We start from the raw sequence: 23,780 nt of genomic DNA, 5'->3' as shown, positions 1-23,780 counted from the left end.
TTTTTATTACATACTAGCTTTGTCCCTCACCTGTGAACAACAAGCAGCTGAAAAAGCTGAATTAATCCCAAGCCTTAAACGTTGTTCCCAACATCTTAATTACTGGAGCAGAACTCATACGTGCAACGCAGGAGTGTGTGTTGTCAGGAAGCCTTTAGCAAACTCTCTTCTTTGATGATACTGTCATTCTGTTCCTCCAAGTTTGGTGCCTAAAGACAGATGTTTAAAAATTTCCTTCAAGCTAGGAACCATTGCATAATTTATCATGTGTCCATAGTCTTGTCACTTTTTTATTTATAGATCTGTTATGCTACAAGGATAACAGTTATTCAGCTCACAAATTCTGTAGCTAATTTTTGGGTGGAGAGGAGAGTGATCAATAAGGATCCCAAAAACTGAGCAACTCTCAGGTCAGACTGAATATCTTTTTTCACAAAAGAGATGTTATTGTTTTAAAAGTTGATCTTCCTCTTCAAAATGCTTTATGTTTTGTTACCCTGAATGATGCAGTTTCTCAAATCATACTTGAAATGCATGTATATGGTCCCAGTAAATGGTCTTTAAAACCATTCTCATCCTCCTACTGTTTTCTGCTTGTGCACGTGGTTGAGTGATGGTCTGTCATTTGACAGAATTTCTTCCAATGGTCATCTGTACCAATAAGTTTGGAAATTACTGAATTAAAAAAGTTGCATTTCATACTGTGATTAGAAATCCACCATATCTAAGCCTCTCAGGTGATACTGTATCAGAATATTTTGTATGTGCATAATTTTAACTTGTTTTAATCTAACTTTACTTAGATGCAGTAGTGCCTTTATTGTCTGAGATCATTTAGGCAGAAGAACTGGAAAGAACCAGCAAACTCTCTTAAGAAGTCTATGTTCTGAAAGTGAAAGCTGAGGTTTTAAAAGGGAGCATGAGATTGCACAAGACAGAGAGCTAACAAAGGATCTTGGATAAGATTTGCGCTTCAGCAACACTTGCTGGAAGAGGAAGAATAAAAAGTACACAAAGCTGCTCTAGTTATGTTCTCAATAATGTGTGCAATAATATAGTTCAATAATTTTTTTTTAAAGAAGGTAAATTTTTTTAGAAGTTTTTTTGTTTTTAAAAAAAAACAAAGATGATAATTTTTAATGGGAATTAAATTGCTTGGTTCTAAAATTGGTGAGAAATTTTCAATGTATACACATGTACACATGACATTACTTGAAAATAACATAACATACATATTTGAAGTGCACATTAAAAATGCTAAGTGACACTTCTTTTGCAGTCTTTTATGTCTGTATGAGTGTTCAAAAGCCAAACACAGCAATAACAAGGTTTTAAGTGCAGGATTCAGGAGCAGTAGTAGGAATCTTCAAACTCTTAAAATGTCAGCATCTAAATGATCCTGGAGATGAATTCCTGTGAGATTCGTTTTAAGCACTGAAAATTAGATTTTTGCGATCAGAGCCTGTCCTTTGCTCATCCTCACATATCCTGGGTGCTTAGCTTTTGGCCAGTTTCAGCCAAATTCAGCAGTGTCTGGTGTTCCGGGTGATATTTAATCCCTGCAAGCTTTGGCACTTGTTTGTGTTTAGAGTGACTAAAGAGAGGAGAAATCTCAATTGCCCCTTTTGGAAAAGAGGCAGCAGTGAAACTCAGAGACAGCCACCCACCAGCCTGGGGTCAGTGGGAGCACAGCAGCTGGGCAGTTCCTGGGAACAGGACAAAGCCCACGTCTCATATAAAACCAAGGTACCAGACAGCTTGTTTGTAATAGTAACCACAAATGACAGTCATTTCCTCTTTGTTTCCACAAGTGTAGAAATAAAGCTGTGAAAGCTTTTTGGATAGCATAGCTGTTCCTTCCAAGTTTTTGCTTGCATACACTATTTTATAGGACTAAAAGGAGTCTGTGGCTTTTTTCTTTTTCATGGAAGTCATGCTGAGAGCGGAATTCTCATTACAAAGCAAAGGAATTAGCAGTATACATTGCAAAATGATATTAAAACTGAAAATAAATTCCATCATAACGGCTTTCACGTTACTTAGATATTAATGTATTAATTCCAGAGGGTTTGAATTTATTTAGTGAAATGACTGCCATGTAGCAATTATCTTGACTGTAATCCTTACCCTGTGTGACTGTGGCCGGAGGAGGGTGAATGCTGTAGCTGCCATGGATATGACTGTTACTTTGAGGGTTTTTTTTCTGAAACTTTTTTTTAATTTTTTTTTTTATTTATTTTCAAGTGGTTATATTTTCATGCACTGATTAGTCCTGAATAGTAAGAATTATTGCACAATTAAAATATCTTATTTTTAAAAAGGAGACTGTTCTCAAAATTGGAAGTTTTGGCAGGAAAATGGCTGAAATATCAGGGTTGAAAGGATTTATGAACTTTCATTTTAAAAAGTACAATTAAACAATAAATGGACAAGAAGAATCTATGAAAAAGGAATGTTTTTTCTTGTAGATGTATGATGTAAAATTGTGCACAATGAAATCTAAGGATAGTAAAGCCATCTATGTTATAATTAAAGTGAGGATGGGATGCTTGCTTGAAGGGAGTTACAAGGATTCACAACATTAGAAAGTTCAAGTTTTGATCTCCCTCATGAAAGATGGTTCCATTCTCATTGCATGCATGTCATCTTTCTTCTGCATAGGGCAATTGTGCAAGTGCTTAAGTCTGTTCTGATTATATTTTGTTTAAAAGATAGTATAAGTATTGCTTATGCAATATGTGTAAGCCTAAGGTACAGCCAAGATTAGGACAACTTAATCTTCAAACACAGAACTGTGTCTATATAATATATATGTGTTTTAAAAAAATAATCACTGCTTTGTCTCTCCTGCTTCCATATTGTGTTTCAAATCCTGTTGGGATGCCTCCCAGAGAGAGGAAAAGACCAAATATATGCTTATAATTAAACACAAATGAGACTAATTTCATATAATTCATATTACAAGCTTTAAAAAAAGGAGGCTTATTTTTTGAGACATTAGAATTTAAAAGGCAGTAATTTTCTGAAGTGTTCTAGTTGTTTAGAAATAAAAATAATTTATCATTAGAAAGTAGCTAAAAATAATTGGAACCAGTTGACTTCCAAGTGTAGGACTGCATGCATATTGTAATATGAGTTAAGTGTATAAAGGTAAACAGACCTAAAGTTCTTGTGAGTAGCTTGTATGAAACATCAAGGTTAGCCATACCATTTATAGCATGTACTTGAATTTGTGTGCTGAACAGAAGTATTTGGGTTTTTTTTTCAAATTCTTCTAGATCTCAGTGTAAGTAAAAAGTAATTAAATTTTGGTAAGAATATTATTTCTTTAGAAGAGCTACTCTCCTGATGAAAAACAAAATAAAAGGTTTACATAAAAATCTTTTCATGTGAAACTCTACGAATTGGAATCCGTGTTATTAAAAGTCTAGTCTGTTTTACTGTTTAGAGACGTGGAATATTGTTTCTAACAATGTGTATACAGCAAAGAACTAAATACCTGTTCATGTCTTTGAATTTAGAGATGTATGTGCATACATGATGTTATAAACACATATTCTAATTTTAAGGCCATGCTGGAAGTCATGGAAAAGTAGACTACACCTTGCTTTGTTTTGTTTATATTATGATCATGGATCATACTTATTTTCTTCAGGGTGACCTTTATTTTGATTTAATTGGCTACCTTTGTTATAAAGTTTTTTCATTTTGTCAGAGTAGTATGTCATGAAACCTTAAGAGTGTCTTTTCCAGAGTATTTGCAAATGATGTTCAGAAAGGTAATTCGATTTTCAGACTCTTATATTTCATGTGCTGAAGGAAGGGTTAGTCTGCTTTTGATTGAGACTTTTCCTATTTTATTGAGCAGTGGTGTTCCAGGATCAAGCTGAATTGCACAGCATAAGAAGGGAGCAGTGAGCATTTGATGGAAGCAGATAATAAAATGCATCAATTGTGTCAGCACCTCGTTGCAGTCACATCTGGCTTACTGTCAGGGTACCATTAGATTCCCATGGTTTTATGTGCCAAAAATAATACGCTTTGTAGTTAATGGAACCAGGATATTTGCAGTTTGATTAAAAAAAATCATCCTATTTTCTCTCCGATCTCTGTTGGGCTTAAGTTCAATCTGAGCACAGCCTTGTCTCCTTAAAATTTTACGACTGAAAGATCAATTGTTCTTTTGATCTGTTTCTTTCTCTCTCTTATTGCAGCGAATCCAGCAGTCTGAGCAGCAGTGATGCTGGTTTGTTTACCAATGATGAGGGAAGACAAGGTATTGAAACAATCTTTCCCTTCTCCACCCCTCAAACCACATCAGTTGAAATTCTGTAAGCGTTACAAGTTATTTCATAGGTTAATTACTATATTTCAGTTGCTATTACTGTTTTAATGAGTTGAAGTATAGCTTGTTTTCTGTTTTGCTTTTTATTCATGTTATCAGAGGGTGACCTGAATACCTGACTCAGTCAAAAGCTGTCTTGAGCAGTAGTCTCTGTAATATGATATACTTACTTAAAACTTAAGCATCTCCCTAAAAATCCATCTATACTAAGTTTTAATTCCTCAGTTCCTCCAATATTCCGACAGGACTCTGACTGTAGTACTGCTTATCATACTATTTCTGAGGTGGCTTTTTTTCTTTCTTTTCCTCCAAATTGATATGGCAGAATTTCAGGATTTTATACTTCTTTTTCATTCAGTAGTTTGTTTGAAAAGTAGTTTCAAGCAAACTACTTTTTCAGCAGTCTAAGATTTAGACTAGAAGACAGATGCTGTGTAACATCTCCCATCTGAAAAAACTTTCTTTCATCTAAGATACAGTAAAGATTCAAATTTTTCCTTTAGTATGCATAATGTTCTCATGTTTTTATATGATAATACAATTGAGGATGGAAGTATAAGGTGGGTGTTTTTATCAGCTTTAGCCTTTATTGCCATCCTTAGGTACAACACATTTACCTGCATTATGCATCTTAGTGCCCAGCTCGTGGACTAGCAACTCACTGTCTTTGACAGTATACAAAAAAAAGACGAAAATAATCTCTCAAGTTATTAAGACTTGCTTTTCTGTTGGAAATTTTAAGTTAATGGTAATGGAGGTTATTTTCTTGTGCAGTTTGCCAAAGGCTGCTTGAATGGGTGCAAGAAAACAAATCCTGGCCCATTCCACAAATGTAGGTTAAAGGAATGTTTGGGGGTTTTTGTTGGTTTGTTTGTTTTCTTTCTCTAATGTCTAATTCAGTCTCTTCTGTTTTTTGAGGGTTTTTTTATGTTGTATTTTAACATTACAGTAGGGAGATGACTTAAAACAGAGGTGTTACCTTCCTTACTCAATTGTAACTTGTGCTACACAAACTGTACCTCCCAGTCTGAGTATCTGGTTTCAATTGTGCTAACTCATAATTTTAAGAGTTTAGGCTCTCTTTGAAAGTTTAAATCCATCTTGTAACTTCAGTGTTTCAATTCTTTAAGTATGAGACAAGTCAAAAAGATGTACTTTTGCTTCCCTATTGGAATTTCTCTTTTGACTTGCTATTTTTAAAATGTTTGTCCTCTATATTTGTGTGTGACATGACCTATCATATTTCCTAATTGCATACATTTTTAAGTACCCTTCTGATACATCGGTTTGTCCTTAAATCCAGAATTAGATTATTTGAATCTTTGAGTAATATGGTTGAAAACATCTCAGTTGCTTTGTGGTTTTCTTATATATTTTGTGGGAAGATAAAATGGGAGGGATCAGTGACCAACAGTGTTCTTTCACTGGTGTGATGTTACCTTTTTCAGTGTTGGCTCTTTATTGTAAAGCTGTAGTTCTTATATTTTAACTATATGGTTTTTGAATCTTGATTCAGTTTGATTGCAATTTTCAAGCAGAAAGCATTAGATCTGAAATAGTATTCTGAAATATAAATAAAAATAACAATAGTAATTAAACCTGAAAAGGATATTGCCCTGATAAAACATTATTTTTTTAATCTCTACTTTGAACTAATTATTTTTTTTATATGATCAGAAGACCATTAGCTTCACACTGGAGGTCAGACAGTTTTAGATCTGCATTATGGCTTTGGTTTTGTGAGACTTATCCATGAAGGTACTATCAGAGATCCTACTGCAAAGCCAAAACTGTTTATTTTCGAATAATACTTATTCCCCCCTTATAGTAAATGCTAGTAATTTGTACTCCCATTATTAAGTAAGGTGAGGTTATTTTATTTCTGTAAATTTATATATAGCTGAACTGAGACACATACAAAATTGACAAGAATGAAGGAAGGAGAAAGCAAATCTGATAAAAGCAAAGAAAAAGCCTAAGTGAGATAAACAAAGCTGGAAGACGGCAGGATGAAAACGTATTAAGGGAAGAACTGGTTGATTTTGATTTCTGTTTTTAAAGCTAGACTCTTATTCCTGTGTTCCCAGTCTGCCTCTTCCAGGATATATGTTCAGAACATCAGCATCTTGACCTCATTTGTAGTTCAAATTTTCTGCACTTCTGACTTCAGGTTTCTGCTAAGTCAAGTGGAGAACCAGAGATTGATTAATGTCACCTGGTGAAATACTTGGTTTAAATGATGTGCCTGCCTTAACTTGGAAGTTTGGGTAGCAGAGGACAAGAGGTTCCTGTTCTCCAGGGCAACATTTGTTCATTTTGTGTCTCTGAGATCAAGAACCACATCTCATTTATTGCAGACAAATACTCCTTATCAACCCTTAATTAATTTCCAAAGCATATTCTTCCTATGGGACAGACATTCCAGGCAAGAAAGTAACTAAAGCAGCAGTTTCTTGGAGCATTTGACCAGTCAATTAAATAGTTGAGTATTTAGTTCTGAACTCTGGAGTGCCTGACCTTGCAACCTTAAATATTTTCTGATTTTTCTCAGAAATAATATGGAAATAAATTCCGCCACAGTAATTGTACTCTTCTGTGGACAGACTCGAGAAAGAATTTCAACTTCTATAATTTGATTCAAAAAAGCCAGGTATAGCTGTAATTGGGGGCAGTGCTACATACATTTTAATTGTCATCAGTTGCTATGATAAAAGAAAATCCTGAGACTTGAAAATTCTCTGTTTGACTTCTAATATGTGGTGTGCCATCTAAAATTTTAAAAGCTTCTGTACTCACAGCTTTTTTGTTTGATTTGTTTTATTCCCATCAAGGCCTCATCTCAGCCTAGCCATGTTTGTCCTCCTTTTCCAAGTTATCCAAGTGCTTACTTTAGGTCATGTGAGAGGGCAAAAGCAACTCTCTTGCTGTGCCCTGTCCCACTATCACCTTCTGGCAGAAGTAATTGGTACTCGATATTTGCAGGGTCAATGTGGCAAATGTCTTTATTCTATGAAACACTGCATACCCTGAACAGTTAGTCAGCAGAAGCTTAAAGATCATGGAAAATGCTTAGTGCAGGTACAGTCAGTGAAAAAGATAGCTGCTGAACTATTAACAAACCTCAAGTGACTTTTTATGGGTTGTATCTTTTTTCAGAGGTTTTCAAATCCAGCAGTTTTGGGGTAAGATTTAATATAGTTAGGAAAAAATTCAAAATACTGTGGAGATAGGAGAGCCTGCCAACAAAGTAATTGAAGGACCTGAGCAACAGCTGAAGCTTATGTATGAAAAGTCCTTATGACTTTCCTTTTTTGTCCTCTTCTCTCCTTTTATTCCTAAAGGAATGTTCATAATTGTGTGTTTTGCAATTATTAAAAACTGGTGTAGAAAAAATTTAAAAGGAAAGTTCTGAACTAAAAGGTCTAGTCTTGCATTGCAACATAAAATACAACTCTATGATAGGCCTAACTAGTAGGATCACCTGCAGTTTTGAGGCATTTTACAGGTCTGCTTCACAAAGGCACTTTACAAATTAGGCTTTCAACACAACATAACTGTCATTATTCAGACACTAGTGGATGATACCCTGTTTTGGGGGAAAAAAAGTCAAATTGCAAGTATGTTCTTTAATGAATTTTATAGTGTGGGTATAGCAAATAAAACACTCTGCATTCCTTGTTCATCTACACTTATTAGTACACTTGGGGAAATTCAAAGTTGACTTAAGACCTGTTAAATCACAGCATGAAGCATTTGAAATGTCCTTTAAGATCTAAGCAAGTAGGAAGGAATATTATGTTAATAAAGTGTGAAACAGTTAAAATTGGAGAAGGTCAGGGAACGTCAGAGTTCTGCTGTGGATGTGGCTAAGCAGTTAAAGATAGCGGTTCATTATTTTATGATTAAACATATATTCATTACTGTGTCCTTTATAAAGATGACCCAGTACTGATTCAGTATAAGAATTCTCATGAGAACTCTAGTGGGAAAAATCTGGACCTTGTACAGCTTGTCAGTAGCTGCAGGTGACAGGGTGTGGTTCTCCATATATAAAAGAGATGGAGTGTGCAATGCAAAGTGTAATCACACCAGTTTTGAACTGTTGTGGCCAATAAGTTTATAGTCTTTGCAGGTGTACCAGAAATAACGTGAAGTTGTTGTATATGACCTGAATAACTGAAATCCTAAATATTTATGTGATATACATACCTTTTGTCACGGTGGCTCTGTAGAACATGAAGAGCAAGATGCATTGTGCCTCTGTGAATGGGTAACTTAAGCTTCTGCTTTCCTGAAACTCTCTGTATATGTGTTGTAGTGAATCTCTTGATGTCTCCAAATGATTATTACAGCTGTTAGCAGTGAGGTTTTTTTGCCTAGAAAGAGGTACACTGGCTGTGGAAATGAGACTGGAATCCTAGGGTATTCACAGGCCACATGCTCCTGCTCCTTGTGTGCGGGTTGATGGATAATGGAGCAGCACAGTATCAAGTGGTGTTCGTAGGACACTGATGCCAAACTCTTTTCACAGTAGCCTCTCCAAGTGTGTTGTGGTTGTTATAGGCAAACACATGTAGCCTCTGCTATTAAGGGTGGTCTGGACATTTTAAAATAAAACTGGAAAGAGGGGTAAAACTGTCTATTTGTGTGCAGTGGGAAGTTGGTTGGTTATAATCCTGTACTGCTTCAGCTAAAATAAGATTGAGCTGAAGCTTTTCTGAACATGAAACCGATGGTGATGCAAATGGTGTCTGTGTCCATAGAGAAACCATCAGAAGCCCACATAAATCATTTTCTAAACTTCTTACAGAAGGCGGCAAGTAATTTAACATGGAGTAGTAATTACATAAATATGTAGACTCAATAATGTAGAGTGAAAATTAGGGAAAAAATAATTGGGTGGAGGGGAAAGCTTAAAAATAACTAAATAAATTAAGCCAGAAACTGGCCCTGAAATTTTAGGATTGAAGTTGACATTTCTGAGCCTTAAATTGATTTTCTAACTCTTAACATTCTATGATACTATGATTCTGTGATCAGTACAGTTATAATTGAATGTAAATTACTTTGAAGTAATTCCTTTAAGCGTTAGCATTATAAACAAACAAGTTGGATGTACTTTATATATGTGTTTAGGAGAAAGCATGGGCTTAAGTTCTGGAGATCTGGAGGTCTTTTTACCTTCCCTGTATCTTGGAAAAATGTGATAACTTATTGTAGTCCTGTCCTAAATCAGCATCTCTGAGAGGAAAGGACAGTATAGTGAATCTTTTGAAGTAAAAAGTGGTGCTTTGAATTTTTGCTTCTTGTAAGATCGCATTTGCTATGGATACTGTGCTGCCTTTTGAGAACTGCAAATTAAGAAGGATAAAATCCAAATATTTGGTTACCAAACTCTTGGGCTGGGAGCCCCCTGTGTTTTATTGCATATATATATATATATTTTTATATATATATATATATATATATATATATATGAGGTGAGGATATGATTAAATGCAGTGGTCTTCCCTGACTCCTTTTGAAAATGTCACCCTTCGAGGTAGAACAACTGGTAAACAAAATGCCTGTGGGTGCTTTCACCTGGATAAGAATAGTACTAATAGGTTTGTGCTTGCTTCAAGGTGATAATATGATTTCAAATAGTCAGAGAATTCAGAGTTGTTTAAAATGCACAGACAAGGAAGCTAAAGACCTGGGTTTTTCTCTCATATGGGAAACGACTGAGGTTCAGATCTTAAGCCTGCCTTTGGCAGTAATGAACTGAAATGCTTGGGGAAGTGTACAGTAGCATAACAATTAAGATATCTTAAAAGATTGTTGCTTAACATACTAATATTCCTATTGCACAAAAAGGAAAAGTAATTTTATACTTTTTTTCTCCAAAGAATTGTTGTTGGGCAAACGGGGAAGATACTGGTTTTCTTCCATAGCTGCTCTTTGTCTTCTTCTGCAGTCCACCAACATGATCTTAAATTCTAGCTTTCTTCTGACTGCATAACATACCTCTTACAGACTTCTGTCCTTGAGCCATTTCAGAATTCTGTACTTACTTTCGTAGATTAATTATGTGTAACAAGAATACCTTTGAGTTCCTAATAGTATTTCTTATTAGTCAACGTGTCTACAGCTCTCATGACAAAATGTTCAGACAAAGTTTATCTACATAAAAGTTTGGAAAATCAAAACAAAGGATTTCAAACTTAATTCTGAACCACAGATCAATATAGTGAAAAGGTGTAATTCTCTTTCTACCACCACCACTACTGTCCCTCTTCAGTACTTTTAGACGTCCTCCAAAGAGCCCATACTGGTAACAAAATGAGGATAAAATTAATGGTGAACACCTTTGTGAATGTCATAACTATAAATGAGGATTAGAATGAATAGGAAGAGTAATCTGAAATGCTCCAGGAATGCAAAGAAATTTAAACCTTATTTTGACCTATATATCTCTTCACCTCTGTTTCTTCCTTCCTCCATCTAAAAGGTCCTGTTGTTTAGCCTCTGCTAATTTTGCTCTTAGTAGTGATCATTAAAGACATAAAGATCCCATTTCACCTGCAAGTGACCAGTGAAGGGTCTTAATTATTCTATATTTTCTTGAACTACTTGTCCTGATTGAATGTTCACAGAACTTTTCACTTGTGCTTGATCTCAAATATTCTTTATGTTGCAACAATTTATTTGGAGAAATTGTTTTGAATTTTAGTTTTCCCAAATGTTAGCTTGGGTTTTCATTATTTGTGTTTTCCCATTGTGGGGTTGAGTGGCAATGAAATTTTACACCCAGATGCTTTCTTATTCTGGAAAATTTGCTCTAATTATTCTTGCATTTGTATGTTGCTTAGTTTCTCCCTAAATAAAAATCTAAATGTCAAACTAATAATTTATATACGGAAATATTGAGGCATGGTTTGGATAGTTTGAAGTAGAATTAAAATATACAGCATATACTTAAAATTTAATTTTTGGGCATAGGAAAGGAAATTTACCATGTCTTTTGAAGATATTTTCTGATCTTCTGAAACTACATGTTTTGTATGAAAGAACATGCTTTAAAATAAATGTAACAATTTATTTTTAGTTCCCAGTGTGTTTATGAGCTAATTTTAAGATCAGATTTCAGTCTTGTCTTATTTTTTTTCTTTAAATCCAAGTATTTAAATACTACATCTACAAATATTGTCAGTAAAAATGACCAGCTTTGTGGTATAATGCAGGATAATTCTCAATCATATGATACTGTCACTTTTCATTTAAAATCAACTTTTTCAAAACTTATTTCTAAATGAACTTAATCAGATTAACTTCATTTAGTCACATCTGTTCATGATTGTTTTCCCTTTTTACTAGCCATACAAATCATGAAATTAAGCTAATTATATACCATTATCAGCTGCAAAGAACTAGTTTCAGTTTTATACCTTTTAATTCCCTGCAGGAGATTAGGGCTTGTTTTTTGTTAATATGTAAAGTGCAGTAACTTAAATGGATTTCCCCACAGTTATTGCCAAAGGGATTAACTAGTTTATTATTGTTTTCACTATTGTAAATTGGTTTTAAAACATTACATTTTATGATGTTTCATTGATGGCAATGCATGTCATGCTGTTGAGAAACATTTTCCAAATAGAACTGCTATATAGAAGTAATTGTCATACAGCTATAAAGCAAAAGAAATAATAATCCTGTCAGAGTATTTATTGATGGTAACATCTAATTTTTATCTTCTCTGCTCCTCCCTCTTTTTTGGGGGGAATTGGGGATACTGCCCTCACACAGGTGATGATGAACAAAGTGATTGGTTTCATGAAAATGAATCTGGTGGAGCATGTGGAATTACAGGAGTGATTCCATGGTGGGAACAAGAAGACTCCACAGAACTGGAGAGAGAATTGCCTGATCCAGTCTTTGAAAGTATCTTAACTGGTACTTTCCCTCTTATGTCCCGTTCAGGGAGGAGAGGTAAGTAGCCAATCAATTAAATGCAAGCTGTAGAATCACTTGGGTGCAGTAGAAAGATATCCATGGATTATATAAAATGTGGACAAGATCTTGGAGTTACCAATTTGTTTCCTGAACTATTTAATTTTTAAGGTATCATTAGGGAGAAATAATTCAAAAAATGTCAAATATCAGAAAAGTCAGAAAATGTAAAATAGCTCATTTTGATAGCCTGCTCTTTTATTTGTTGTCTCGATGTTTGCATTGAGAATTATTAAGCTTTATTTAAAGTGAATCTAGGTAATCAATTTTGTTCCTGGCTTCTGTGATAATCTATAGAATTCTATACAAGTTCATTAATTCAAAGGCTGGAAAGACTACTATGACCATCTACTTTACCTTGCTTTATGGTCAGGCTTTAGTGTTTGTAGAGAAGAGGCAAGGATTCCTTTAGAGCAAGGATTGAGATTGTAACTTAGAAAATACCCTTTATATTTATTTCTTTAAAACACTTCAGACAACTGTGTATCCAGTGTAACCAATGGTAAGTTCTACTAGCGTTAGATTGCATTTACAGCTAGAAACCCACTCTTGTCTAAAGAAGTTGTCAGACCTCAGCTTGCTGCCAAAGAATTTTGTTGTACCTTCCCTCTGCCACAAGGATCTCCTTTCACATTCAAATTCTATGTGAGCAGTGGTCACTTTTAAACTACTCTGCACACTGAATGTATTGAATTCTTTTGTAAGACTTCTTTTTTAGGTGATTGGAATTGTTTTTGAGGACTTAGTCTCTGCAGATTTGCCAGATTTAATATTTTATAGTACTAATGAAGTTGTAAGTGATGCAAAAATCACTTCAGTATGTAGTTCAGTATGTTCTGCTTATGCAGCCAACTGTGCATGGAACCCAGGATGGCAGTATGAATAGCTACAGGAAGGTTGATTTTCATTACAACTTATCCTTTCTCGCACTTTTCCCATTCTGTGCTCCTTGTTTCCACCAGTAAAATGTTTGACAATAATAAGTTGGTTTTATTTAGCTGAATTCGTATTTATAGATTGGTATGTAATGGTGAATTTTATTGGTTCTGTGGTATAGGAAGTATTCTTAAATCAGTTCATACTTTTTTTCTGTAGGTTTCCAGAACAGATGTAGTCATCTTCATGGAATGCCAGCAAGAAACATAAAAAAGGCTTCAGGAAACCAGAATGCACTGGTAGGTGTTTTCATTATTGTTAGCTAATGTGCACTGTTCTGAGAGGTTTTTTAAAAAAAGCATGTTCCTCTCATGTTTGTTCCCTAGTGCTGTAGATAGGTAGTGGAACAGTAAGACTACAGTGCCAGTGCTGCCTGATAGTGTGTGTTTGCTCTTTTTAAAAAGATCCTGACTCTTCTCACTGCAATTCTCTGTAATAAAATATTTGTGTGTACTCAAATGACAGAAAGAGTTGGATACTGTTTGTCAGTACTTTTGAACTGAATGAAGGAAAAGATTTTCAGGCAGGTGTGTGTGTTTAACAGTTTCATTATGTACTTTATGTCTATATGAAAACATGTTTCTCTTCTCTTACGATGAAAATCAAACCAAAAACTTTCCAGTAATAAAAAATTTCTTGGATGCTTTGTGGTACAAATCAGATTTGTTTTACATTTTTTCTCCCTAAAACCTGCTTTGAAAAATGTGTTCATGTTCTCTTTTGTTTGGTTGACATCTGTGTGGTCAAGGGAAGGGGGTGTATTCAAAAAATTTAAAGCAAGTTCGTGATGCACCTGTCATAGGCCTCACACATTTCTTTGGACTGAGCCTCTTCTAAGGCTGTAACTACAAGTGAGATGTTTGGGTTTTTTTAGTGCCTTCAGCTCTAGGAGCAATGTTTATAAGTGAAGTAAAAAAATTACAACTGTCCTTGCATTTTTGTACAATCCAGTAATTGTATTTTCCCATAGCTTTTTTTCTAAAATAAGTTTCTAATGAATTTTTCTAATTTTTTTCCTTTGGAGGAGGGCATGAGAAGAGAGATTTGACTTTTTAAATTAAAATGTTAAAATGTATTAATTGTAGCACAGTTTATTCCTTTCTTATCAGGATAGTGTTTGGATGAGAAAGAGAATGTGGAAGTTTCTTTATCAGGTGTGATAAACATAGGCCAGTACAATAAATACTACAACATGAATGCTCTTTATTGTTTGAGAACATTACGTGTTTTCAAATTTTAGTTTGCCTAAACAGCATAAGGTACTTCTGAGAAATGTAAGAGTTATTATATGTGGAGAGAATAGAAAGGAATTTACTGAAATTTAACTCGATTTGCAGAGGGAAGGTTTTTATAATTGAAGTCCCTGTCCAGTAATTGCCATTTGGAGCTGAATAAGATGCTTTAAAACCTTGGCCTGTGATCTCTGTGTTAGTGGTCGTGAATTAGATGAATGCTCTCTAGTTCTTGATTTCCTATCTACCTATTTTTATTTTTGGTTCAGTGCTTGCTTGAGCATATCTGGGATTTGTAGCCCATTTTCTAGGCTTATTGCAATTTCACTCTGGTATTTTATAGGAGCTATTATAACTGATAGGTTAGCTTCATGGTATTGATGATACATGGCTTAACTACCCCAAAACCTGCCTTTTCCTCTAAATTGTAAAAAGATGATTAAATTTCAGTTGATGAAGATATACTGTGAATGCATATATATAATAAAAAATCCTAATGTTTATTTTCTGCTATGCTTTCTAGATTGTCCTTAGGAACCCATTTTGTCTTCCAGTCATGATCTCCCATATATAAAGATGGTATTGTAGTTCCCTTTGTACCAAAAATCCAAGCTGATCTACTAAATTACTGATTATTAGATATATCATTTACATAATATTGTAGAAGAAGGTTGGCATGTGAATGTAGCTTCTAAGTCACTATGTTTAGGCAGGAGTGCATATAAAGAATGGATGTGTAGTTAGCTCTGCCGATGCAGTTTTCTGACCTCCTTAATGACTATTTATGTTTGTGGGCACATCTGCTGCATCCGTCTTTGCAAATGTAGCCATATAAACCAGAGCTCTTGTGCTTCCTTTTGTCAGTGATTGCTTCTTAAAGAAAATCTTCTTTAGATACTTCAATCCAATGATAAAAAAAAAAGTCATTTAATACCTGTGACATCTGATAACACAGAACAAGAAGTAATTACTGCTATTAGATGGTAACAGTGAAGAAGAGCAAGAATGCTTTTAGAAAGATTAATATCCTGCGGAAAGAACACTGCAGACTCGACTTATTGAACAGAATTGTGGTGTGAATTAATTCTAACAGCGAGGAGTCTGATGTCTGTATCGCTGCTTTTCACAGGCTTGAAAGGGAGACAAAGTAAAAAAAAGGGAGTTTCCTACTAAGATACACTACGTAGAAGACACAGGTATCTTATGTTAAGTCCAAAGATACCTAGTTTATGTCTGGGGAATGTGAGCATATAGTTAACTCTTTGCATACAGTCAATGTGTGCCTAAATATTTTTGAAAAGTTTGGTTGAATGTTCACAATTATAGCAGCTAGCGAAGCCTCAGAGGGATTGTAGGTTTAGGGAAGGGAGAATGAATAATTGTGGCAATACCTTGATATATCACCATCCTCTTTCAAAAAGTGTTTAATGCCTGACTCTGTGTGTTCTTGTAAGAGAAATATCAGGCTAAGAGTGTAAATATTACTTGTTACTGACTAGGAAAACAGGCAGCTTGTGTTATTTTCACACCACAGTGGGAGCTGAGGATCTGAGGAAGAAAGCTGCTCTTTATGGATCAGTTAGTGGACTTCAAGTAGCCATGGCTGGTGCTTAGATTCTGTCCAGATGCTCTTTCTGTGTTTCATGGATGAGTTGCTTAATTTGCGTAAACTCATGGGTCTTTCTTTTATCAAGTGTACTGCCTTTGAGTCAAAGCACTTTTTCAATGATCGTACAACACTGGACAAGAAAGAGAGAAGTAAATATGACCTAGCATGCAAATGCTTTGGAAATCCTTGCCTAACCTAATGTACAGGTTGAATGAGTTGTCATACAGCAGATGACAACTGAAAAAGCTGAGCAAGGAAATGAAAAAAAAAAAAAAGAAAACATTCATCCCAACTGGCTTATATCCTTTTGATTGTCCAGTTCATGTAAGATGGGCACGTTTGTTATGGCATCCATAATTAAATGGTTTGTCAGGTTTTGGGTTGCAATTATAATGCTGGCTTTTCATGTCTTCATTGCATTGTTTTGTGACAGCATCGTTTGTAACTAAATTTTATTTGAAAAGAAATAGAAAAACGTGGTTTTTCTAATACCATGCCACGTTGATAGTAGTAGCGTTGTAGTTAAAATGAGAAACATGATATATGTGCTTTCATACCATAACAGTATTTAACATACTCTTTTAATAGGGTATATTGCATGAAATCTTACTTTGCTTGGTTGAATTCTGTAGTTATATATGACCTGATCAAGTAGTCTCAACCCCCACATTGTTTTATGTTAGGCATAGGCAAAAGTTCTACAATTTAAAAGTAATGTTCTATGAGTAAAACACTGATTTCTTACAAAGAATGCTTTTTTCAGTCTTTTTCTATGCATGTTTATATACTTGCATATCACTTATCTAGTACTGTATCTATTCTCCAGCAAATTGCATGTGAAACTTCAGTATTTCATAGAATAAAATCTGAAATATAACATTTTGGATGCATTGGAACTGTGAAGGTTCATTTCTATGATGTAGAATACTAAGTGAACTCTTTATCTTAAATGATTAAGGTTTTAATGCTTTTCTCAGATGGATTCCTGGGGAGACCACAAAGCCTTAATGAAAGAAAATAAGAGTTAATAATTATAGTTAGTGAAAATAGAGCATGACTGTTTTTTCCTTTCCTTCAAAATGTTTGCCCAACTTAGTACTCAATGACTGAAAAATGTCACTTTTGTTCACAACTCCTCCGTACAAATAAGTGAAAGTTTTAAAAATCAGTGCTGCTGTTTTAGCTGTTCCTTCTGTGGTTCTAGATACAGTTTCTTCCCTGAGACAGGGAGAGACATTGTAGCGTTTTGTTTGAGAACTCTTATGTGTCCTCTCTTGCTGCCTGGGTTCCCTGTCTGGGCTGGCAGCTGGTAGGAGATTTCACTGGACTAAAGTACAAAAAACATGACCAATAAAAAAGATGCTTCTTTTTGACTGCCAATTTTTCTATCCATCACCTTTGTCATGGGACTTGGTTTCATGATGTTAAAGACAACCTATAGTAAGTCTTGCACTCTTAGATTGATTTTTTTTTTTCACAGTTGTACTATTGAGCTCGACTCTACATAGTCATAATTATTCAAAATGTGCTTAAAGAAAGAAAGCTGTGTTTCCAAGACCTGTTATCTGAAGGTGTCTGGATGTTTCTGTCAAATCTTGTGACTCTTTTTCAAAAGTTCAAAGATAAAAGAGATTTTCTCAAAAAAAAAATTGTTGACAGATTACTACTCTATTGACGTGAGGAGAAAAGATGCATTAAGTACTCTTGCTTTTTAAAACTGTTTTCAAAATGTAAAAGCAGATCAAGCATTTCTTCTTGATTCTTTCCAAGAGCCAGGTATTTTCAGGAGCTTTTTTCTTGTCAAAATATTTTGCAAATTGGGTGAACTGTTAATAAATAAGAAACCTTGCTATTGATCCAAGGTGGATGAGTGGTATACAGTCAGATAAAGCAATTCAGTATCATTGAAGTGCCTGAAAGAACTTATCTGTGGTGACATTTTGAAACCTTATGCTGCTAAACCTGCAAATGAATTTTCCTTTAAGGCAGTAGAAAAGTAGAGGAATTTTTATTTTGTAATGGGGTTTTTATTAAGATTTCTTGTCATCAGAAATATTTTCAACTATTAAAAGCATTTCTCAGTGTGCTTTTCCTTTTATTTTTTTCTTGTTTGTAGTTGTTTTAAATTGATATCTGCTTATACAAAATGTAGTGAATAAGTCATGCTCTTTTAATCGTCTTTTTAGTTAACTCAGTACCTTAGTTTTACATCATGAAGAGATAAAACTTTCTTGAGAGTGGGTGTTTTTCTGCACTCATGTGCTTCCTGCAAATATGTTTTTTCAGGCAGAAAAATTCAGGTTGTTAGCAGAGGAGATGCTGCTGTGATGGCAGTTTAAGCCCCACCTTTGATTCTTCCAGTGTTCATTTACTATTGGCAGAAATGCTACAATTTTCCTGAGGAATGAGTCAAATGGCACACTTCTAGATTTCAAAACTTGGGTACATTGAAATAGTTATATTTTATGAGAAAACAGTAGTTCCACAACTAGTGGAAGGTATCCCTTCCTGTGGCAGGGGACTGGAAACTAATGAACTTTAAGGTTCCTTCAAACCCAAACCATTCTATGAACAAAAGGGGAAAAAGAAGCTTCAGTTGGATTTCAAAACCCCATTATAAACAATGTAGGTTTCAAAAATGAAATATAAATATTGGGGATGATGTTGAAGTATCTGTGATGTTCTGAACTTCATATATTTTTGAGGAACTACTCACTGTTCTTACACCTTTTTAATCATCACTACGTATTCTGCATAGTAAAAGCTTCTTTTTTCCACAAAGTATTTTCAAGTGCATTTTTGCTAAATCTTTCCCTTATACTGATGCAAGCCTAATATAACTTCCACCTGCGATGGCAAGCACCTGATGGAAGAGTAAAGCTGCTTAGTGACTTTCGTAACAGCTTAGCATACTTACTTATCAAAAAAATCATAATTTTACCTGTATCACGTTTCATGGTAGGTCAGTATTTCCAAAGGGGTTCTCATCACTGGTAGTACCAACAGAGGTACCCCTACATAAGGCACAGTTGGTTTGTATTGCGATTGTTCAAGGCAGGGCACTAGAATTAGTAGATTAGATTTGTCAGTATAGATGTCATTTTGTTATGAAGGGATTTGATTTCTACCCATCATTTATGAGATGTGAATGGTTTAATAAAGTCCGCTTTACAACCTGTGTTTGCTTTAACTGACAGTGATTTTTCTGTCACCTGAAATTGTCTAATGAAAATCTTTGGTCATCAAACCAATAAACAGGCACAAATAACACCACAGCATTTCTGTCTCATTTGAAGCTGCAGTTCATTAGCCAAGTAGGAGTTACAATTAACTCAAATAATAGATGTTTAGATTACATGAAATCTAAGTTTGCTCAGTTTTGTTATTGATTCCATTACATAAGTGTAAAAACCCTCTGCCATAATTAAAATAGAGAAATCTTCAACTGGTTTGTAATAGTTGTAAAGGCACTTACTGGTGAAGGTGAGCATGTGTGTTTTTTATTCTTTCTTCTATACCACCTATCTTGTAAATTAGAGTGTAGAATCCTGGTTTCATTCTTACAAAATCTGTGACTATCAAGAAAATAGTTTGAGTGTATCAGGAGATTAACATCTCTTAGAGATAACAATTGTACTTTATCAGCAAAATGAAGATATCTTGTAGGTGTAATGACTAAGAGAGACCCTGTGCCACAAAGCTCACGGTGGTTTTTCTTGAGATAGTTTACCTGCTGTGACGATCAAAACATACCCTTAAAATATAACAGATTAGCTTCTGTCTAGCTAAAGTGAATGTGGTGACTTAGCCTCTTCTTGGGCTTTCAAGTATAGTGTCAAAACCAGCATTCCACTTCAGCGAAATAGTTTCCCTCCAGCACTAGTCTTAGAAATGCCAAATGTGCTGCTTAGTTTTTTAAATGCATTTTGTGTTTTATTCATGGTGACAAGTGCTGTGAACTGTTAGTCTAAGCAGTATTCCTTGTAATTCACCTCAACCCAACCACTCAAGTGATAGTCATCTACAATTTCACTTAAGTTGATTTCGAATGAGGACAAATAATGTTATGATATCTCTCATTTTTCAGTTAGTGACTGCCTTGAAAACATATTTAATACAGTTTCTTAGCAGTCTTTACAGATAATAATGATTTTAAAAACCTCTGACCTCAAAATATGAGGCAGCATAATTATTCCTCTTGTGCTCTGCTGCTTATCAAAAAAAATCCCACTTTCTAGTGTGTGGCTGAATGAATTTGCTTTTTTTTGACTTCCTAAGTCCCTATTGGTTCTTTGATGTTTTATGTTTTAGTGCAATTCTAACAGAATTTGTCTTTAAATGTACCTTTTCATAGTACCTCTTCTGCAAAAATTTCACTCAGTTATGTCTCTTTTAGAAATTTCTTAATGCCTCAATAGCAGTGTTTCGAAGAATTGATGAAGAACAATACAAGAACAGCATCTTGTATCCAGAGTCAAGTTAGGAGTTGTATTTCCTTGTATTGAGCTTGACGGAGGAGTTGATCGTTTAATGCTGAGAGTAGACAGAAAAACACGTGTAGTAGGGAAGGAACACTTGCAGAGATACTGTGGCTTACCTTAGGAGCAACATCTCATTTATGCTGTAACAACATCATAAATGTCAAGTAAATCATGACAGTGATTTCAGCTGGCACATTGTTTAGCATTTTTTAACTGAAAGTAAGTACAAGATCAGAAACAGCTCCTAAACAGTTGAAAGTTTCTTGCTAATTCAAAGCATAGTAACTCATTCACATACGTAGGTTTTCCACTCCATAGAAAACTTCTGTCTTTCTGCCTTTAATAGGTGGTGTGGGAGAATGAGGGCCACAGATAGACAGAACAACTTGAAAATAGTCCCTCTGTTTTTTTCAGGTGCATTTCATATGGTGGCCATGTATAGGGAAAACTGGCACTTTAGATTCTAGTAGGAGTACTCTTATCTCTAGACCAATCTATTAAGTGACCTTCTAGATTTGTTGGATGATAGAATCACTGTTTATAGTCAGGTGTGCTCATTTGTTTTGTTCACTAGTTCTGTTCTAGCATTGCTTTATGTAATACATATTGAAAAAATTCTCGTGTGATGTTGCCTTAAGAGAGTATGGAGAAAAAGACTCCAAGCCAATTTAGTGTATAAGATAAGATAAAGAGAACAGGTCCTTTAATTAGGCCTGAGGCCAGAGGAATACAATGACGCGCCGCCCCCCAGACAGTGGTTCTGTGATTTTATAATAATGTCCATCCAAGCCCAGATTTGTCCACCCCCAGTTCTGCCCCCTGACATGCCCCTTTGGGAATTGGGTTTGGAGGTCCTTGGGACCCCTTCTTCCTCATCTTCATCTTCTTCACAGCACGCACAGTCCTTGGAGCTTCTCCAGCGTTCTGGGCTTGAAGGTCACTGTGTCTGTGTGATGTCTTCTGGTCTGGGCTTTTCTACAATTCTACCTTGAAAAGAAGACTAAATACACTAACGGCATTTAGAGGGATTGATATGGAATGGAATAATAGGCTTGGGTATGTGTAAACATGCTACAGGATAAGGGATATAATACAGCTACATTAAAATCTACATTCACTACCCGACTACTTCTAAAATCTACAAAAGTTAAAAATCCAAAAAGCTCTGAGACATCAGTGAAAAGTGATCAATATAATTTAGCATCTTATTTTTCAAATCATTACTGTAAGGCAGTGATGGGAATCAGCATATTTTAATCTTGTTTGATTAATAACAAAAGCAAAAAATACAAACTCCTATTTAATATGTTGGGAGTTTTTTTATATATACAATCTGAGTTCATATGGCTGATATCCAAGAGTTAGAGGTAGCTGTAAAAATAGTGAATTAAACTGGATCTTTACTGTTCTCTCCAGCAATTCATCATGGAAATACATATATCAAATTACTTCAAAATAGAGAACAGAAAATAAAGTAGGAAACATACGTGATGCATTGTGTTGAAGTTGAATTGGCAAAGAAAATTATTCTACTTCTTTTCTAATGTGAGAAAGAATATGGGGATGGAGAGGTCCTCTTTTGCCGTTCTCTCTGATTGCTGTGACTTCAGTTAGTCAGATGTAAAGACAGTGTTCTTTAGGCTGTTAAATATAGTCATAAGGGAGTGGAGCAAACCACACTTGTAGTCTAACCTACTTGTGACTTAGCAGGAAAATTACTTGTTTGCTACTATTTTGTTTCTTGAAATAAGAAAATCAAATGGGTATTGGCAGTGTACTTTAAAGAAGAAAAGAAGGTCCTCAAAACTTCTCAGGGACTACCTCTTCTGATAGTTATCTGATAGTTCTGATAGTTCTTATAGTGGTATTTACAACAAGTAAGCATGTAACTGAATGCAGAAGCTTTTCTTTACAGAAATATAAGTTTTGTTTAATGTGTTTCTGCAAGTCATTCAATTTGAAGATCTCTTAGAAGTGAATGCTTTCTTAATTATGTTTATTCAGTATCAGAGGCAGCAATGCTTACTTTAAATAAATGGAAATAATCAATCCTAGAATGGAAAGATCATTCCCTGAAGATAATCAGAGAAAATAATTAAGGCTGTGAGTTATAAGGTGAGTCAGAGGAAAACTCAAAGCTCCTCTCTTTAGTGGTCTCCTGACGTTTTGGGAAAACCCTACATAAAATGTTGGTATGATGTTTTCAAAAGCATAATGATCTTTCTTTTGCGTGGACTTAAACCATTTGTGCAGTTACCAAATTACACATCATATATAGGAATAAGGAGGACTACAAGAGAAGGTTTATTAACATCAGCACTTCCAGATGGAGTGATTCAGGAGTGTATTGGTCCTTGCCTATTAGTTACTGTCCCTTCAGCTGGGACATGGCAGCTGCTTTTTTAGCTTCTTTTCAAAGCAGAGTGTAACCATTGTAACTAATCAAGTGAACACTTCAATTCCAACAGTTTTGATAGCTGCTCAAAACCTGTTCCACCCTGCCCCTTGCAATTTGACTCACCAAACTCTTACTTGCTTCTGACCAGATTTTTGCTGTGGATAGTTTTTCCTTTTCTTACTACTAACTTTAGATAGCCCCTTGTTTGGAAGCTGATTTTAAAAACTGCATTCACAAGTATGAGACTATGATTTTAAAGGTTCAGGAAGAAGCTTGTCCTCAGTTCAGAGTAGTGAAAATTGTTTATTTAGGCAGTAATTTTTCCTTACTGCCAGCTGATGGGAATACTCTGTTGCAACTCTCCAGCTACAGACACTTGTGAAATTCACTTTAAAGAGCATTAGATAAAATGCATCCTGTTTCCTTTTCTTCCTGACCCCTTTCCATTGGATTGCTCAGGTTTAAAGCCTAATTTTACAGAGACCTAAGCAGGTACAGTAGGTTTACAGTAGGTTGCATTTTTATTTTCTGTAAAGTAGGGTCAAACTAGGAAAAAAAACTTTTCCCAGTTTTCTGTGTCGCTGTTATGCTATGAAAAAGAAAGCATGTGTATAGCAGTTGAGATTTTGTTGCCATACTGCTTTTCTCTTTTGTTTGTGTTTCTTAATAATCGGGAGTCTAATTGTTGGTGTAGGTCTAAGGCAATTTAAGACTATTTGCAGTACCTAAAAGAACTGTAAGAAAATTGCCTGTTAGAAGTTACCCTAAGCTCACTTTCCCCATGCAGTAA

At 35.0% G+C, this 23,780-nt stretch overlaps 1 protein-coding gene across 1 annotated transcript in view; it reads left to right on the top strand.

Annotated features, from left to right (window-relative positions):
- The window catches only part of GPATCH2 (G-patch domain containing 2), a 122,257-nt gene that overhangs the window by 10,893 nt on the left and 87,584 nt on the right, over nucleotides 1–23,780 (top strand). Inside the window, exons 3-5 of the mRNA XM_027681870.1 lie at nucleotides 4,215–4,276; nucleotides 12,131–12,313; nucleotides 13,430–13,509. Of these exons, the coding sequence (XP_027537671.1) occupies nucleotides 4,215–4,276; nucleotides 12,131–12,313; nucleotides 13,430–13,509 (325 nt within the window). The remainder of the gene's footprint in view (nucleotides 1–4,214; nucleotides 4,277–12,130; nucleotides 12,314–13,429; nucleotides 13,510–23,780) is intronic.

Source organism: Neopelma chrysocephalum, unplaced genomic scaffold (assembly GCF_003984885.1).
Source record: "Neopelma chrysocephalum unplaced genomic scaffold, ASM398488v2 Primary Assembly neopelma1_61b, whole genome shotgun sequence".
Lineage (NCBI taxonomy): Eukaryota > Metazoa > Chordata > Aves > Passeriformes > Pipridae > Neopelma > Neopelma chrysocephalum.
The sequence above is the reverse complement of the archived record's forward strand: the minus strand, read 5'-3'. Positions and strand labels throughout refer to the sequence as shown.